Genomic DNA, 19,941 nt, shown 5'->3' on the forward strand with positions numbered 1-19,941 from the left:
CCATTCCTGACACCAGCGCCGCAACAAGGCATGCAGAGAAATATGTAAATGATGTAGTCTAGCATAAATAGATATAAGTACCCTAAATTGAATAACAATGGTCTTAGAAGAGAAAAGGTCCCTTTAACTAGAGATTGCAACTTGAATCTTGCGATGTCTAAGGATTCTGATTATGGTGGTCTTCTGCTAGCAATGGTGGGGCCCATAAGCATTAGTGAATACTAGTAATTCAAGTAAAAGTGAAACAGATGAGCCATGGTACTGCTCAAAGCAAAGGTCTCCTTGTGACTGAGGTGTTTAGGTGTCTGCATGTAGTGTCTCTAGAGCAGGGGTGGACTGACCATTTGGAAACTCAGGCACTGTCTGAGGGCCAGGGGTCAGTAGGGGGCCCCATGAGATGCCCCTGGTACCTTTTTCATAGGCTTTTTTGAGTTTGGGCAAGGACACAGGGGCCCCATGATCCCCTATTGCCCGGGAGCCCCATGAGTTGTCAGTCCGCCCCTGCTCTAGAGTGATGACAGAAAGAGATTTGTGCATCTGCCCGCTCACCAATCTTATGGATAGCAAGACCTCCTAGGCACAAGAAGTCTTGCTCAGTCAGTGCAGTGAGCAGAGATTTCTGTGGGAAGACCGGAACAGTGACAGTCCTGATCAGGGGCAGACTGACAACTCATGAGGCCCCCGGGCAATAGGGGATCATGGGGCCCCTGTGTCCTTGCCCAAACTCAAAAAAGCCTATGAAAAAGGTACCAGGGGCATCTCATGGGGCCCCCTACTGACCCCAGGCCCTCGGGCAGTGCCTGAGTTTCCAAATGGTCAGTCCGCCCCTGGTCCTGATGCAGAGAAGCTGATGCGATCCCAGTGTGGAGATCGGCATCACTGCTCTGCTGAACTGATTTGCACAGTCTAGCAGCAGTAGTCCCACAATCTTTCTCTGGGGAAAATGGCAGTTCCCCTGTGTTCAGCTCTGAATCAGTGCTGCAGCAAAGTGTCATTTCTTCAGTGTTGTCACATGGAAAGATAGAATCAAAGATTTACAAAAACATCAGGGGCGGACTCACTTCTGGGAGATACTGTACCTGGCCGGGTTTTGAGAAGCCAGGTACTCATCACCGGACACACCGCAGGAGGAGCATCCAGAGAGGAGCCCATTCCACACATTGTGCCCAGCGTCCTGATGGATGTGGAGATAAGGAAAGTCTCTGCCTGACCGTTCTCTGATACCCACCCAATGCTGATCAATATTGGCTACCTACAGCCCCTTGTCTACAAACAGATTGGTCTTCTATTACCTGGCCCCAAAACAAATTTACACTTTACACTATGACTCTCGAGACAAAGCCCAGGACAAGGACATGGTGGAATAGATAGCTGAAAAGAAGGACTGTCTTGGCAAATTGGATCTACAGTCCATACATACCCAGCACAAGGCCGGGGTCACACGACCAGATGCTTCTCGGGGCTGCAGTTCCTCTGCGCTCCACATGGTGGGGATCTCACTTCTACCCAGACAGGAAGTCTCTATGGAAGACAGAAAGTGATGTCAGGTACAGGCAGGAAGTGATGTCAGGTACAGGCAGGAAGTGATGTCAGGTACAGACAGGAAGTTCCATGTGGTACCAAATAGGAGGCAGAAGTGGCAGCAGAGGAGGTAATAAGATGTTATTGTCTATTTACACCCAGTAACCCCCCGTCACGTCCGTCCTCTTCCTCCATAGTCACGTCCGTCCTCTTCCTCCATGGTCACGTCCGTCCTCTTCCTCCATAGTCATGTCCGTCCTCTTCCTCCATAGTCACTGTGACGTCTTTTATCTCCAGCAGATGATGATACACACATATATAGTGTGGGAACCCAGATTAACCCCTTCAGGGGCCCAACATTCCCCCACTTATAATCTTACTTTATAAGATTCAAACAGGAAGAAAGAGGGAAAATGTCATTTGTAGGAAATGTCCTGAAAACGTATTTCTCCATAATGATCCCAGTCTCAGATATTCATCCTGAAATGTGATCAGTAAAGTCTCCGGAGAACACGGAGATCACAGGGATAGGATGTGTCCTGGCAAAGCCCAAAGACAACGTTCATCTTTCAGTTTAGGACGCACCCGGGAGAAATGATTCTGTGTACAGAAACCTCACAGAGTGCCCCCCCACAGCTCCTCCTCCCAATGTCCCTCCATCCAGAGTCAGAGAATCCTATGACATCACACTGACCTCACAGCTCCTCCTCCCAATGTCCCTCCAACCAGAGTCAGAGAATCCTATGACATCACACTGACCTCACAGCTCCTCCTTCCAATGTCCCTCCATCCAGAGTCAGAGAATCCTATGACATCACACCGACCTCACAGCTCCTCCCCCCAATGTCCCTCCATCCAGAGTCAGAGAATCCTATGACATCACACCGACCTCACAGCTCCTCCTCCCAATGTCCCTCCATCCAGAGAGAATCATATGACATCACACTCAGCTCCTACTCCCAATGTTCCTCCATGCAGAGAGAATCCTAAGACATCACGCTAACCTCACAGCTCCTCCTCCCAATGTCCCTCCATCCAGAGTCAGAGAATCCTATGACATCATGCTGACCTCACAGCCCCTCCCCCAATGCCCTTCCATCCAGAGTCAGAGAGTCCTATGAGATCACACTGTCCTCACAGCTCCTCCTCCTAATGTCCCTCCAACCAGAGTCAGAGAATCCTATGACATCACACTGACCTCACAGCACCTCCTCCCAATGTCTCTCCATCCAGAGAGAATCCTATGACATCACACTGACATCACAGCTCCTCCTCCCGATGTCCCTCCATCCAGAATCAGAGAATCGTATGACATGACACTGACCTCACAGCTCTTCCTCCCAATGTCTCTTCATCCAGAGAGAATCCTATGACATCACACTGACCTCACAGCTCCTCCTCCCAATGTCCCTCCATCCAGAGTCAGAGAATCCTATGACATCACAGCTCTTCTTCCCAATGTCCCTCCATCTGTCTCTTTTATCTTTTTTTTCTATGCTCTTAGAATGTAGGCCCTTGGCATTGTTATGTGCAAAGCAGGGTCATTGATTCTGCAATGTATGCTATAATGCCAGAATGGCTTCAAAAATATTTTAACCTTCAGAATGAGGGGGGGGGGGCTGTGTGCGTAAATATACCGCAGCCTGAACTGGGGCTTTAATAAAACAGACCTAACCGGAGAGGTGAGGAGGATTCTGGGAATATCATTTGATGTGACTATTTGTGTTCAGATGTAGAGTTTTCCTCCTGTGAAGTCTGGAGATCATATGACATCACATTGCCTCCACCTCCCTCCCTGATAGAAGAGAGAAAGAAGAAGAAGATTCTAGAAGTCACCAGAGAGATCACTGAGCTGCTGACAGGAGAGGTGAGCGGTGCCGGGAATTCTGGGACATTCTCCAGTAACAGACAAGGGATGTGTCTGGATGGTGACTGTATCATTGTGTGTGTCAGGTTCCTATAAGGTGTCAGGGTGTCACTGTCTATTTCTCCATTGAGGAGTGGGAGTATTTAGAAGGACACAAGGATCTCTACAAGGACGTCATGATGGACAATCAGCTGCCCCTCACATCACCGGGTAAGAGGAGACTTTATTGTAAAGGAGAGAGCAGTACGGAGGATCCACCTAGATCCCCCATCATCTGATAAACACATAGAAACAATGGATTCAGTCAGTGTGTGTGTTTCCTACAGATGGATCCAGTCATGGGAACCCCCCAGAGAGATGTCCCCGTCCTCTGTATTCCCGGGATTCCACACAGGAAGGTCACACCATCCCTCACCATCATCAGGTAGATGGATCCAGTCATGGGAACCCACCAGAGAGATGTCCCCGTCCTCTGTATTCCCGGGATTCCACACAGGAAGGTCACACCATCCGTCACCATCATCAGGTAGATGAGGAACAATCACTGATAGTATCATTAGGATCTGTACATTATCTGCATTGTTACCATTGATGTCATTTTATTATATATTCAGAGTGGAAACCTGAGAGATTCTAAAGTTGAGGTTAAAGAAGAGATAAAAGAGGAGGATGATGAGGATGGGGTGATGGAGGAGTCAGAGTCTCCAAAAGTACACAAAGATCTGTACCAGGACATCATGGTGGAGTCATCCAGATACAGAAACCCACCAGAGAGATGTCCCCGTCCTCTGTATTCCCGGGATTCCACACAGGAAGGTCACACCATCCCTCACCATCATCAGGTAGATGATGACAATTATTGGTAGTTGTGATTTATACACAGCATGTTTGTTACAATGAATGTTTTATTATATCTTTCAGAGTGGAATCCTCGGGGATGATAATATTGATGTTAAAGAAGAGTATAAAGAGGAGGATGAGGAGTATGGAGTGATGGAGGAGTTTTCAGAAGGACACAAGGATATGATGGAGCCACCTAATACCAGGAACCCACCAGAGAGATGTCCCCGTCCTCTGTATTCCCGGGATTCCAGACAGGAAGATCCCACCATCCCTCACCATTACAAGGTTGGTTGAACAGAACATCTAGAACAGGAGTCTCCTAACGTTTCTTAAAAAAAGGGACAGTTTACTGTCTTTTTAGACTTTAGGGGGGTCAGACTAGGGCCAGTGGGAGTAGAAAATGCCCTATCTTTGGTGAAAGTGGGAGGACTAGTGCCCCATTGTTGATGTCAATTGAAAAAGTAGTGCCCTATCGTTTGTGTCAGTTGGAGGAATAGTGCTTTGTTGGTGTCAATGGAAGGAATTTGATCTTTTTGTTGGTATCAGTGGAAAGAATTGTCATTGGATGGAATAGTGCCCCAAGGCTAGATAAAAGCAAGCAAAGGGCTGCATCTGGACAGTTTTGGTCTCGCTGATCTAGAACATGGACTTGTAAAAGCAATTCTTTTATGTGATGTCACAATATAAAAGCTTATATTTTACAGATGATATTTTCTCCCATTCTCTTGGTTTAGGGTGAAGATCTGATAGATATAAAAGTTGAGGTTAAAGCAGAAGAAGAAGAAGAGGCGTATGTGAGGGATGATCAGCAGTCTATGGAGGAGGATGGAATAACGGGGACATTTATAGAGGAGGACACTCCTACAGAGATCAGCACAGGTGGGTCATGAACACTAAATCCATTCCTCCACCCATACTGCTCACTGATTGGTCCAGAGTAGGGCGGGGACTGGGTGATATCAGCCTGTAATCCCCTGGTCACTTTCCTGAGCTGTGTTCCCCGTCCCGTATTCCTGGATTTCTCTCGGATAATCTTCCTTCTCTGTGCTGCAGACACAATTTATGTATCTAGACTGAATTTATGGAGGTTCTGGGGTTCAGCTGGCAGCAAAATGTGGATTTTGACCTAGGCACCTAGTGCATGTGTCTTGGATCTTCTTCCCCATGCCCAGGTCTATCAAGTTCTTTCACAGAACAATTCTCCCAGGGTTACTTGCTCTGTTGTTCGCTGGCTGTGCCAATTAAGAAACCCTCTCTGGACCCCTCCGACCTGAACAACTTAAGACCCATCTCCCTGCTGCCATTTACCTCTAAACTCCTATCCCGCTTAGTCTACAATCACCTGAGCTCCCACCTCACCGACAACAACCTTCTCGACCCTTTACAGTCCGGCTTCCGCCCCCTACACTCCACCGCAAAACTACCCTACTCAAACTCACCAATGACCTATTAACCACCAAAACCAATGGCCACTATACTATACTCCTACTACTTGACCTCTCTGCGGATTTTGACACGGTTGACCATCCCCTCCTCTTAAAAAACTGCACTCCCTCGGCCTCAGAGACTCTGCTCTCTCCTGGTTATTCTCCTATCTATCGCAGCGCTCCTTCAGTGTTACCTATAACGCTGCCACCTCCCCCTCACTCCATCTCTCTGTCTGGGTCCCTCAAGGCTCTGTCCTTGGATCCAGGGGCGGACTGACCATTTGGAAACTCGGGCACTGCCCGAGGGCCCGGGGTCAGAAGGGGGCCCCATGAGATGCTCCTGGTACCTTTTTCATAGGCTTTTTTGAGTTTGGGCAAGGACACAGGGGCTCCATGATCCCCTATTGCCCGGGGGCCCCATGAGTTGTCAGTCCACCCCTGCTTGGACCCCTTCTCTTCTCCATCTACACCTCCCTTGGTCACTTGATAAACTCCCACGGCTTCAACTACCATCTCTATGCTGACGACACACAAATCTATCTCTCTACCCCTCACCTCACCACTTCAGTCTCCTCTCGCATTACTAACCTACTAAGTTACATATTGGACTGGATGTCACTCCACTTCCTCAAACTCAACCTTTCCAAAACTGAGCTCTTAGTATTCCCCCCAGCCCGTGCCCCCCCCGACTTCTCCATCAAGATCAACAACACTACCATCAGCCCCTCCCCCCATGCCAGGGTACTAGGTGTAATCCTAGACTCCCATCTGTCCTTTCAGCCCCAGGTCCAATCAATGACAAACTCATGTAGACTTCACCTCCGCAACATCTCCAAGATACGCCCGTTCCTAACCTCGGAAACCACTAAGCAACTTATTCACTCTCTTGTTATATCTCTCCTTGACTATTGTAACTCCCTCCTCATTGGCCGACCTCATCGCAGGCTATCCCCTCTTCAGTCTATCATGAATGCTGCTGCCAGACTCATTCACCTTACTAACCATTCTGTATCTGCCACCCCTCTCTGCCAATCCCTCCACTGGCTTCCCATTGCTCAATGGATAAAATTAAAAACACTGACGTATAAAGCTGTTCATAACTCTGCCCCTAATTACATCACCGACCTTGTCTCTAAATACCACCCAAACCATACTCTCCGTTCCTCGCAAGACCTCCTACTCTATAGCTCCCTTGTCTCCTCCTCCCATGCTCATCTCCAAGATTTCTCAAGGGCTTCACCCATCCTCTGGAACTCCCTACCCCAAGCTATCAGGCTATCGCCTACTTTGCTCGCCTTTAGGTGCACTCTGAAAACCCATCTCTTCAGGGAAGCCTACCCCGCCCCCAGCTAATACTGGAATCCACTACTCCTCCTACCACTCCATCCCCCACAGCTAACTACCTCTTGTACCACTAACCCCTCCCTCCTAGATTGTAAGCTCCCAGGATCAGGCCCTCCTATCCCTCTTGTATTGAACTGTATTGTTACTGTACTGTCTCCCTCCTTAACGTAAAGCGCTGAGCAAACTGTTGGCACTATATAAGTCCTGTATAATAATAATAATTATGTTGAATGTCTTGGTATGCTGACGCCTTAAGAGTTCCCTTCACTGGAACTAGGGGGCCAAGCCAAACCCCTGAAAGACAACCCCACACCAGAATCCCCCCTCCACCAAACTTTACACTTGGCACAATGCAGTCAGGTAAGTACCATTCTTCTGGCAACTGCCAAACCCAGACATGTCCATCAGATTGCCAGACAGAGAAGTGTGATTGGTGGTCACTATAGAGAACACGTCTCCACTGCTCTAGAGTCCAGTGGTGGCGTGCTTTACACCACGACATCCAACGCTTTGCATTGCACTTGGTGATATAATGCTTGGATGCAGCTGCTCGGCCATGGAAACCCATTCCATGAAGCTCTCTACACACTGTTGTTGGGCTCATCTGAAGGCCACACCAAGTTTGGAGGTCTTTAGCTATTGACTCTGCAGACAGTTGGTGACGTCTGCGCACTGTGCACTTCAGCATGCGCTGACCCTGCTCTGTCATGTGACGTGGCCTACCACTTGGTGGCTGAGTTGCTGTTGTTCCCAGTTGCTTCCACATTGTTATAATCCCACTAACAGTTGAGCGTGGAATATTTAGTAGCCAGGAAATGTCACGGATGGACTTATTACACAGGTGACAACCTATCACGGGACCACGCTTGGAGTCACTGAGCTCCTGAGAGCGACCCATTCTTTCACAAATGTTTGTAGAAGCAGTCTGCATGCCTAGGGGCTTGATTGTATACACCTGTGTCCATGGAGGTGATTGGAACACCTGAATCACATGATTTGAAGGGCGGGGACAACACTTTTGTCAATATAGTGTGTGTATAATATACTGTATATGTAAACATAATATGTATCCTCTTTTGTTACACCCATTTCCTACCAGTTGGACATTTTATATCGGATGATGTGATTGGAGCACAGACTTTTACATGGTGATAATAATGTGATAACATCATCCAACTTTGGATTCTTAAACAGAAAGTGATAATGAGGGAGGAGTCAGTACCCCAATGATGGTGGTCTTCAGGATCAGTCCAGTCTTCATCTTGGTTGTTCTCCCCCCATCCTCACTCTCTGACCTCTGGTGGGGCTCAGCCCCGCTATTCTTCATGACTAAATCATGGACTAAATAAGGAAGTGCAGTACTTCTTGTGTTGGGAAGATGGTGATGAGTGATAGAGGGGGTGGGGACCCTCGTCCTATAATCCCCTCATCACTGTCCCTCCTATAAAAGACAGTTCTGGTTGTTTCCTCACTCTCTGACTAAGGGCCATGAATAAAGAAACGACCTGATAGGAGATCAGAGGAGACATTTCCTAGTTCCCTTGAGGGTGGAATTGTAAGCTCCTCAGAGACCAAGCTGCCTGATGTAGGCGGAGTCCTGGTTTGGGGGAACCAATCAGCTCCTGTCTAGTAATCCTCTTTGTCTTTGTATTTTAGTCCATGGCCGGGAGATGAGGAAAACCTCAGAGGATTGTCTCACTTTGTCTCCAGACTGGAAAGTAGAAGATGAGGACATCACACAGTATAGTCCAGGAGAAAACCCGGCTCCCTCCAATGTCCATCCGGCACCACTCAGTGTAGATGGACCATGGGATTCCTCGTATCCTGAGGACCCTCAGACTGTGCGGGACCAGGCCGGCCTTCCAATAGGGAAGAGGTTCTCCTGTACTGAGTGCGGGAAATGTTTCCATTTTAAATCCAAACTTAATGTTCATAAAAGGACTCACACAGGTGAAAAGCCATATCCCTGTCCTGAGTGTGGAAAATGTTTTTCAGTGAAATCACAACTTTACATACATCAGAGATCTCACACAGGTGAGAAGCCGTATTCCTGTCCTGAGTGCGGGAAATGTTTTTTACTTAAATCACATTGTAGCAGACATCAGAGACTGCACACACGTGACAAGCCATATTCCTGTTCTGAGTGCGGGAAATGCTTTACAGAGAAATCAAAACTTGTCACACATCATAGATTGCACACGGGGCAGAAGCCGTATTCCTGTACTGAGTGTGGGAAATTTTTTTCAGTGAAGTCAAAACTTTCCACACATGAAAGACTGCACACAGGTGAGAAGCTGTATTCCTGTTCCGAGTGTGGGAAATGTTTTTTACTTAAGTCACATCTTAGCAGACATCTGAGATTGCACACCAGTGAGAAGCCATATTCCTGTCCTGAGTGTGGAAAATGCTTTGTAGAGAAATCACAACTTGTCACACATCAAAGATTACACACGGGGGAGAAGCCGTATTCCTGTGCTGAGTGCGGAAAATGTTTTTCGGATAAGTCCAATCTTAACAGACATCAGAGGTTGCACACGGGGGAGAAGCCGTATTCTTGTTCTGAGTGCGGGAAATGTTTTTCACACACATCCACTCTTTACAAACATCAGAGATTGCACATGAGGGAAGCCACTTTCCTGTCATGAGTGAGGGAAATGGTCCTCACTGAAGTCCTGTCTTCCTGTACACCAGGGGTCCCTCACAACCCTGGAGGTGTATTAGTGCCTTGAGTGCAGGAAATGTCTTCTAGATGAATGTGGCTGGACATTACATGAAGCGGGATAGGTGGACCTTCCTCTTTGTTCCCTTATTGAGTGCCAAGATGTAGTAGGGAGATATCAGAGACCTACCCTGGGGTGGGTTCTTCTGGGCTATACTAGGCACTGTGGGCGGTTTACTTGCCCTTCAAACGGGGTATCTTTGTTGTGTCATGATCATCAATGCCCCAGGACAGGGTGGGGGCTGCTTTCAGGAAAAGTCGACCTGAAGGCGGGGATAGGTGGACATTCCTCTTTGTTCCCTCGTTGAGTGCCAAGATGTAGTAGGGAGATATCAGAGACCTACCCTGGGGTGGGTTCTTCTGGGCTATACTAGGCACTGTGGGTGGTTTACTTGCCCTTCAAACAGGGTATCTTTGTTGTGTCATGATCATCAATTCCCCAGGATAGAGTGGGCCGCATTCAGGGAAAGTCCACCTCAAGGCGGTCCTCCAACTTAGAGATGGCCAAACACTGAGTGAATAAACTGGACTCCAGTTAACTCTCTGCTCTTGTGTCAATGCATACCATGACTGAATGAAGTGACCCTGTGGCGTAACGCGTAGGGGAGGGTCTTGACGACATCGCAACACTCTACAGGCGAGACAGTGTGGTATCTACACAAGAGAAGAAGAATACTCTGGATATTGGACATATTGTATATGCTGTGTGCGCTGTATTGGTGTGGTGCGCTGTTAGCACCCATACCAAGTGACTGTGTATCTGGAAGTTCTTGTGGTAATAAATTTGTTTTTAAAAAAGGATAAAGCACGATGTTTGGCGGGTTCTTTTTCCTTATGTGCGGCTGCGTGGAGATACTAAGAAACATGCACTAGCACAGGGGTGCTCAACCTGTGGCCCTCGGAGCCCCGTGATGTGGCCCTCGACCTCAAACTCAAGAGTTTTGGTGCCCTTTCAGAAAGTGCACCACACCCACAAGACATAATGGAGGTCTATGGCAAAGCGCGGCTAACCCACAGGAAAGCTGCACTGCGCTGCACCCACGGTGCTGGTAAACCGCAATGCATCAGTGCAACAGCAGCCTTATAGGGGCTCAGGACAGTAAGGGCTCATTTACATTTGTGGTTTGGGGGTGGTGAAACCCCTTAGTTGGGAATTTGTTTTTACCACACCTCCCGTAACCAGAACCAGCGTCACCACTGCAACTCCAGATGCTACACGTAGCATCAGGGGTCGCAGTGGTGACCCCGTCCCATGCTCCAGGGGGCCCGTGCAGCCTGTTCTGTACTAAACTTGGACAGGAGGGGCAGCATATACAGGAACCTCTCTTTTTTTTCCTCCTGCTGAAATCCAGCTTCTCCTTCCTGCTGGCATTTAGCAGCTTCAGGAGGAAAATGCTATTCAAAATAAAAATGTGGAAATTCTGAACCATTTCATTTCACTGTGGCCCGCGACCGGTTACCAAACCACTTAAGTGGCCCTGGCTCTTGAAAAGGATGAGCACTCCTGTACTAGCATAGGAAGCATCTGTGATATCCAGCAAGGCGGGAATATTTATACTCCATTAAGAGGGATGCAAGCTCCTATAGACCATACTTAATTGTACGGTCATATATCCCAGGTGGGGGTACATCTGGAGGAAGGAGTGCAAGTCACGGATTTTGCATGATTGGCACAATTCTGTGGAATTGTTCAGGAATCATTTTGAAGAGGAAAATATCGTACAAACGGTTTCTTGCAGATTATGTTTTTCAATATACAGGCGTACCTCGGTTTCCAAATTTAATGCGTTCTGCGGGACGTTTCGTATTGCGAAAAATTTGTAAACCGAAACACGGTTTCCCATAGGAATGTACTGAAAACCAATTAATCCGTACTAGAGGTCAGAAAAAAGTAAAAAAAAAAAAAAAAAAGTCTTTTATGTGTTCAAAACTCTTTATAAAGTGCACTTTAAAGGCATAAATACTGTACAGGGACATGATTAACCACTTCAATACCGGTCATTTATACCCACTTCCTGTCCAGATGAATTTTCAGCTTTCAGCGCTGTTGCACTTTGAATGACAATTGCGCGGTCATGCAACACTGTACCCATTTGAAGTTTTTATCATTTTTTTCACACAAATAGAGCTTTCTTTTGGTGGTATTTAATCACCACTGAGTTTTATAGTTTTTGTTAAATAAAACAAAGAACAACTGAAACTTTTGAACAAAAACGCACTTTTCTCCGTTTCTGTTAGAAAATTTTGCAAATAAATAACATTTCTTCATAAATTTAGTTCAAATTGTATTCTGCTACATTTCTTTGGTGAAAATAATCATAGTAATTGAGTTTGTATTTTTTTTGTCAAATGTTTCTATAATTTTTTTATTTTTTATTATATTATTTCTTTTTTTTACTATTTTATTTTTCAGCACACTGTGACCAAAACAATATAGTGTTACCATAGTAACATTGAACTACTCTGGGCAAGTGATTTTTTTTTTTTTTAACACATTATGATTGATAATACCGATGTATTTCATTGATATCTGCAATCATTGTTACTGAATGAAACTGATTCATTCAGTCTTTTGTTGTGATTAGCTGTGATCGCATGATACAGATGGGCTGTGATTGGCCCTGTCTGTATCATGTGACTGCCTTGACCAGTCACAGCTAACAACATAATTGTATACAATGAATGGAGTGTAATGCCCGACCATCAATCTGCTATAGGCCGGGCGGGAAGGTGTTAAAAATGAATTAATAAATTATTGAAAATCAATTAATCTGTTCCGGAGGTCCGGAAAAAAGTAAAAAAAGTCTTTTATCTGTTGAAAACTCTTTATAAAGTGCACTTTAAAGGCATAAATACTGTACAGGGACATGATTAAAAAAAACAATTAGTAAATGCATTGAAAACCAATTAATCTGTTCCAGAGATCAGAAAAGTCAAAAAAAGTCTTTATCTGTTCAAAACTGTTTGTAAAGTGCACTTTAAAGGCATAAATACTGTACAGGGACATGATTAAAAAAAAAATTAGTTAATGCATTGAAAACCAATTAATCCATTCCGGAGGTCAGAAAAAAGTAAAAAAAAGTCTTACATGTTCCAAACTCTTTATAAAGTGCACTTTAAAGACATAAATACTGTACAGGGACATGATTAAAAAAAAAAATTTGTAAATGCATTGAAAACCAACTAATCTGTTCCGAAGGTCAGAAAATCAGAAGAAAGTACAAAAAAGTCTGATCTGTTCAGAACTCTATAAAGTGCACTTTAAAGACATAAATACTGTACAGGGACATCATTAAAAAAAATTTGTAAATGCACTAAAAACCAATTAATCCGTTCCGGAGGTCATAAAATCAGAAAAAAGTTAAAAAAAAAGTCTTATCTGTTCAAAACTCTTTATAACATGCACTTTAAAGGCACTGGGCCGGCGTTATAAATGCTTCATATTGCAAAAAAAATTCTTAAATCAAGGCATTTATTTTCAATGGCTTTTCATTTGTAAACCAAAAATTAGGTTAACTGAGGCGTTCGTAAACCGAGGTACGCCTGTAATACGATATACTGGCACATTGATATAATATGGGTGATATTAACCCCTTGGCGCCGGCGCCTCCCAGCCCTTTAAGGGTTCCAGAAGCTGGGAGGTGGGGCAGGGTTTTAGAGTCATGTGACCGCCTCTGTCACGGCGGTCACATGATCAGGAAAGGTCCCAATCGAAAGAAGAGATCAGGACCTTTCCGTGAGTACCGAACGTGTACTGGGAGCGCGCAGGGCGCGCGCTCTCAGCACATATGTTATTTTTTAATAGAACGCAAATGTGCGGCCGCTTGGCGTCCAGGCCCAGAGGCCAGGAGGCCTCACATTTGTGTTCAGCTGGTGCCAAGAGGTTAATATATACATTGGTTTAGTTTGATAGTGGTACATGTTAAAGTGAAGCGCGGCACTGGTTGATGTGTATGCACACCTTGATTGCAACTGTTGCGTTTAACCCCTTGGAGCCGGCGCCTCCCAGCCCTTTAAGGGTTTCAGAAGCCAGGAGGCGGGCCAGGTTTTAGGGTCATGTGACCGCCGTGATTTGCTGTCACGGCGGTCACATGATCGGGAAAGGTCCCAATCGAAAGAAGAGATCAGGACCTTTCTGTGAGTACCTGACATGTGTCATATACTGTATACTAAGCAAAGAAAAAAGAAACAAAGGCCCCGGGCGTTTTTATATACAGTGGGGATCGAAAGTTTGGGCACCCCAGCTAAAAATTTATATTAATGTGCATAAAGAAGCCAAGGAAAGATGGAAAAATATCCAATAGGCATCAAATTACAGATTAGACATTCTTTTAATATGTCAACAAAAGTTAGATTTTATTTCCATCATTTACACTTTCAAAATAACAGAAAACAAAAAAATGGCGTCTGCAAAAGTTTGGGCACCCTGCAGAGTTAATATCTTGTACTGCCCCCTTTGGCAAGTATCACAACTTGTAAACGCTTTTTGTAGCCAGCCAAGAGTCTTTCAATTCTTGTTTGAGGTATCTTTGCCGATTCTTCCTTACAAAAGTCTTCCAGTTCTTTGAGATTTCTGGGCTGTCTGTCACGCACTGCTCTTTTAAGGTCTATCCATAGATTTTCAATTATGTTGAGGTCAGGAGATTGTGAAGGCCATGGCAAAACCTTCAGGTTACGCCTCTTGATGTAATCCCCCGTGGATTTCGAGGTGTGTTTAGGATCATTATCCATTTGTAGAAGCCATCCTCTCTTTAACTTCAGCTTTTTCACAGATGGCATCAAGTTACCATCCAAAATTTGCTGAAATTTTATTGAATCCATTTTTCCTTCTACTCGTGAGATGTTCCCTGTGCCACTGGCTGCAACACAACCCCAAAGCATGATTGATCCAACCCCATGCTTAACAGTTGGACAGAGGTTCTTTTCATTAAATTCTGTGCCCCTTCTTCTCCAAACGTACCTTTGCTCATTCCGGCCAAAAAGTTCAATTTTAACCTCATCGGTCCACAGAACTTGTTTCCAAAATGCATCAGGCTTGTCTATATGTTCATTTGCAAAGTTCAAACAATGATTTTTGTGGTGAGGACGTAGAAGAGGTTTTCTTCTGATGACTCTTCCATGAAGACCATATTTGTACAAGTATCTCTTTATAGTGGAATAGTGTACCACAACTCCAGTGTCTGCCAGATCTTTCTGGAGGGATCGTGCAGTCAAACGTGGGTTTTGAATTGTTTTTCTCACAATCCTGCGAGCTGTTCTGTCTGATATTTTTCTTGGTCTACCAGATCTTGCTTTAACTTCCACTGTTCCTGATGACTGACATTTCTTAATTACATTCCGAACAGAGGATATTGACATCTGAAAACGCTGTGCTATCTTCTTATAGCCTTCTCCAGCTTTGTGAGCGTCAACTATTTTCAGTTTCAGTTTTCTAGACAACTGCTTAGAAGAACCCATGGTGCTGATTGTTGGGGCAAGGTCAGAGGAGTCTGGGCATTTAAAACCTTTGAGATTGACATCACCTGGTCTTCCCAGACGATGATTGAGAACAATCCATGACACTGGCAGGTCTCAGCTTTGTAAAGGGGGCAGTGCATGCTATAAATTCTGCAGGGTGCCCAAACTTTTGCAGACGCCATTTTTTTGTTTTCTGTTATTTTAAAAGTGTAAATGATGGAAAAAAAATCTGACTTTTGTTGACATATTATAAGAATGTCTAATCTGTAATTTGATGCCTTTTGGAGATTTTTCCATCTTTCCTTGGCTTCTTCATGCACATTAATACAAATTTTTAGCTGGGGTGCCCAAACTTTCGATCCCCACTGTAACGAATCTCCTGCATATAGTATGAACTCTCTTTAATTATTCCACATTGCGTCTATAAGCCATCCGCCATTGGGAATCAGAACCACAATCTGTTCAGTAAGTAAGAAGACAATCAATGCAACACAAATAAATATAAAAAAATGATTCCGGAGGTAGTGCCTTATACTAAGTAAACAAATATATACAGTTTGGTGCACAGAGTGCAGTGGTAAGAGTAGTACCAGAGTAGTGGTAAAAGTATATCACATGCAGCTCAGTGTACAGGGTGCAGTGGTCAGAAGTATATCATATACAGCTCAGTGTACAGGGTGCAGTGGTCAGAAGTATATCATATACAGCTCAGTGTACAGGGTGCAGTGGTCAGAAGTATATCATATACAGCTCAGTGTACAGGGTGCAGTGGTCAGAAGTATGTAATAAGCAACTCAGTGTACAGGGTGCAGTGGTCAGAGGTATGCCATATGCAACTCAGTGTACAGGGTGCAGTGGTCAGAGGTATGCCATATGCAACTCAGTGTACAGGATGCAGTGGTCAGAACTATGTCATATACAGCTCAGTGTAGAGGGTGCAGTGGTCAGAGGTATGTCATAAGCAACTCAATGTACAGGGTGCAGTGGTCAGAGGTATGTCATAAGCAACTCAGTGTACAGGGTGCAGTGGTCAGAGGTACATCATCTATAGTTCAGTGTACAGGGTGCAGAGGTCAGAACTATGTCATATACAACTCAGTGTACAGGTTGCAGTGGTCAGAGGTATGCCATATGCAACTCAATGTTCAGGGTGCAGTGATCAGAGGTACATCATATACAGTTCAGTGTACATAGTGCAGAGGTCGGTCATAACTATGTCATATACAACTCAGTGTGCAGGGTGCAGTGGTCAGAGGTATGCCATATGCAACTCAGTGTACAGGGTGCAGTGGTCAGAACTATGTCATGTACATTCAGTATAAAGAGTGAAGTGGTCAGAGGTATCTCATCTACAGTTCAGAGTACAGAGTACTGTAAGGTGTATGTAAGGGGGATCCTGATATAAGGGGGATCCTGATGTAAAGGGTATCCTGATATAAGGGGGATCCTGATGTAAAGGGGATCCTGATGTAAGTGGGATCCTGATGTAAGGGGGAACCATGATGTATGGGGGGATCCTGATATAAAGGGGAACCATGATGTATGGGGGGATCCTGATGTAAGGGTGATCCTGATATAAGGGGGATCCTGATGTAAAGAGGTATTCTGATATTAAAAGGGGACCTCCTGATGATAAGTAGGAAGCTTTGGATTTTACCAGGGACTCTGGATTTAAAGGAGAACTACTAATATAAAGGGGGCTACTGATGTAAAGGTGGCTTCTGATGTAAGGAAGGACACTGACTTAAAGGGAAACTCCTGGTGTTGAGTACGGGGCTATTGATGTAAGGGGATCCCAATATAAGGGGGACTCTTGAAGGTAATAGAGAGCTCCTGATGTAAACAGGGACTCCAGATATGAAGGAGAACTACTAATATAAAGTGGGCTTCTGATTTAAATGGGGACTTCTGATATAAAGGGGGACTTTTGATACTAAGTAGGGAGCTCCTGATGTAAGGGGGCTCCTGATGTAAAGAGGGACTCTGACATAAAGGGAGACTCCTGATGTTAAGTAGGGGGCTATTGATGTAAGGGGGATCCTGATTTAGCATGGGCTCCTGATGGTAAGTAGGGAGCTCCTGATATAAGCAGGGACTCCAGATATAAAGGAGAACTACTAATGTAAAGGGGGACATTTGATGTAAAGAGGGGCTCCTGATGTAAAGGGGGACATTTGATGTAAAAGGGGATCTTGATGTAAAGAGGTAATCTGACATGAAAAGGGGGACTCCTAATACTAAGTGGGAAGCTACAGATTTTACCAGGGACTCTGTACATAAAGGTGAACTACTAATATAAAGGGGGGCTCCTGATGTAAAGAGGGACTCTGATGTAAAAGAGGATTCCTGCTGTATAGGAGGACTCCTGATGTTAAGTAGGGGGTTCTTGATGTGAAGGGGGGACTAGTGATGTAAAGGGAAAATCTGGTGTGAAAGGGGGAATAGGGTGGCTACTGATGTAAAGGTGGTCCTTGATGTAAGGGGAGCTCCAGATTTAAAGAGCCACTGCTGATGTGAAGGGGAACTCTGATGCAATGGGAGACTCCTGATGTAAAGGGGGATCCTGGTGTTAAAGGAGGGATTTTGATACTAAGTAGGGGGCTCCTGATGTAAGGGGGGCTCTTGAAGTAAAGGGAGACTTCTGATTTAAAGGGGGGACTCAGTTTAAGGGGATACTTAAAGTAAGGGGGAGACTCCTGATGTAAAGGTGGCCCTTGATGTAAGGGGGGCTCCAGATTTAAAGAGCCACTGCTGATGTGAAGGGGAACTCTAATGCAATGGGAGACTCCTGATGTAAAGGGGATTCTGATGTTAAAAGAGGACTTTTGTACTAAGTGAAGGGGAACATTGATGCAATTGGAGACTCCTGATGTAAAGGGGATCCTGATGTTAAAGGAGGGCTTTTGATACTAAGTAGGGGGCACCTGATGTAAGGGGGGCTCTTGAACTAAATGGAGACTTCTGATTTATAAGATGAACTCAATTTAAGGGGACACCTGATGTAAGGGGGGACTACTGATGTAAAGAGAAACTCTGTTGTAAAGGGGGATTGTGATGTTAAAGGATGATGACTTATGCCAAGTAGGGGACTCCTGATGTGAAGGGGGACTACTGATGTAAAGGGTAAATCTGGTGTAAAAGGGGAACTTCTGATGTAACTGGAGACTCCTGATGTAAAGGGGGATTCTGATGTTAAAAGAGGGCTTTTGATACTAAGTAGGGAGTTCTTGATGTAAGGGTGGCTCTTGAAGTAAAGGGAGACTTCTGATTTAAAGGGGGGACTCAGTTTAAGGGGATATTTAATGTAAGGGGGGACTATTGATGCACAGTGGGACTTCTGATGTAAAGGGGGACTGCTGATGTGAAGGGAGGACTCCAGATATGTGAAGGTGCTGTGAAGGTAGAACTCTTGCTTTATGGGGAACTACTGATATAAAGAGGTATAAAAGGGGTCCTCATGATTTAAGGGTCCCTTCTGATGTGAAGAGGAACTCTGATATAAAGGGGGGCTTTTATCCTAGTTTTGAAAGGAGGACTCCGAATGCTACGTAAGGAGTTCCTGATGTAAAGGGAGACCTCTGATTCATAGGGGTCTCCTGGTTTGAAAGGAGGACTCCGGATGCTAAGTAAGGAGTTCCTGATGTAAAGGGAGACCTCCGATTCATAGGGGTCTCCTGGTTTGAAAGGAGGACTCCAGATGCTACGTAAGGAGTTCCTGACGTAAAGGGAGACCTCTGATTCATAGGGGTCTCCTGGTTTGAAAGGAGGACTTCAGATGCTACATAGGGAGTTCCTGACGTAAAGGGAGACCCCTGAATCATGGGGGTCTCCTGGTTTGAAAGGAGGATTCCAGATGTTATGTAAGGAGTTCCTGATGTAAAGGGAGACCTCCGATTCATAGGGGTCTCCTGGTTTGAAAGGAGGATTTCAGATGCTACATAGGGAGTTCCTGACGTAAAGGGAGACCTCTGATTCATAGGGGTCTCCTGGTTTGAAAAGAGGACTTCAGATGCTACATAGGGAGTTCCTGACGTAAAGGGAGACCCCTGAATCATGGGGGTCTCCTGGTTTGAAAGGAGGATTCCAGATGCTAAGTAGGGAGTTCCTGATGTAAAGGGAGACCTCTGATTCATAGGGGTCTCCTGGTTTGAAAGAAGGACTCCAGATGCTACGTAAGGAGTTCCTGACGTAAAGGGAGACCTCTGATTCATAGGGGTCTCCTGGTTTGAAAGGAGGACTTCAGATGCTACGTAAGGAGTTCCTGACGTAAAGGGAGACCTCTGATTCATAGGGGTCTCCTGGTTTGAAAGGAGGACTCCAGATGCTAAGTAGGGAGTTCCTGATGTAAAGGGAGACCTCTGATTCATAGGGGTCTCCTGGTTTGAAAGGAGGACTTCAGATGCTACGTAAGGAGTTCCTGACGTAAAGGGAGACCTCTGATTCATAGGGGTCTCCTGGTTTGAAAGGAGGACTCCAGATGCTATGTAAGGAGTTCCTGACGTAAAGGGAGACCTCTGATTCATAGGGGTCTCCTGGTTTGAAAGAAGGACTCCAGATGTTAGTAGGGAGTTCCTGACGTAAAGGGAGACCTCTGATTCATAGGGGTCTCCTGGTTTGAAAGGAGGACTCCAGATGCTAAGTAGGGAGTTCCTGACGTAAAGGGAGACCTCTGATTCATAGGGGTCTTCTGGTTTGAAAGGAGGACTCCAGATGCTAAGTAGGGAGTTCCTGACGTAAAGGGAGACCTCTGATTCATAGGGGTC

The 19,941-nt window shown here is 45.4% G+C and overlaps 1 protein-coding gene across 1 annotated transcript in view; it reads left to right on the forward strand.

Annotated features, from left to right (window-relative positions):
- The first annotated feature begins 883 nt into the window (after window positions 1-883).
- The window catches only part of LOC149429871 (uncharacterized), a 44,591-nt gene continuing 25,533 nt past the window's right edge, over window positions 884-19,941 (forward strand). The window contains 8 exon segments of the mRNA XM_089666352.1: window positions 884-1,651; window positions 3,252-3,388; window positions 3,475-3,598; window positions 3,715-3,914; window positions 4,003-4,230; window positions 4,310-4,516; window positions 4,966-5,109; window positions 8,664-9,620. Of these exon segments, the coding sequence (XP_089522478.1) occupies window positions 1,612-1,651; window positions 3,252-3,388; window positions 3,475-3,598; window positions 3,715-3,914; window positions 4,003-4,230; window positions 4,310-4,516; window positions 4,966-5,109; window positions 8,664-9,620 (2,037 nt within the window). The 5' untranslated portion in view covers window positions 884-1,611.

Source organism: Staurois parvus, unplaced genomic scaffold, assembly GCF_062004578.1.
Source record: "Staurois parvus isolate SC_StPar_1 unplaced genomic scaffold, SC_StPar_1.0 ptg002686l, whole genome shotgun sequence".
Taxonomy (NCBI): domain Eukaryota; kingdom Metazoa; phylum Chordata; class Amphibia; order Anura; family Ranidae; genus Staurois; species Staurois parvus.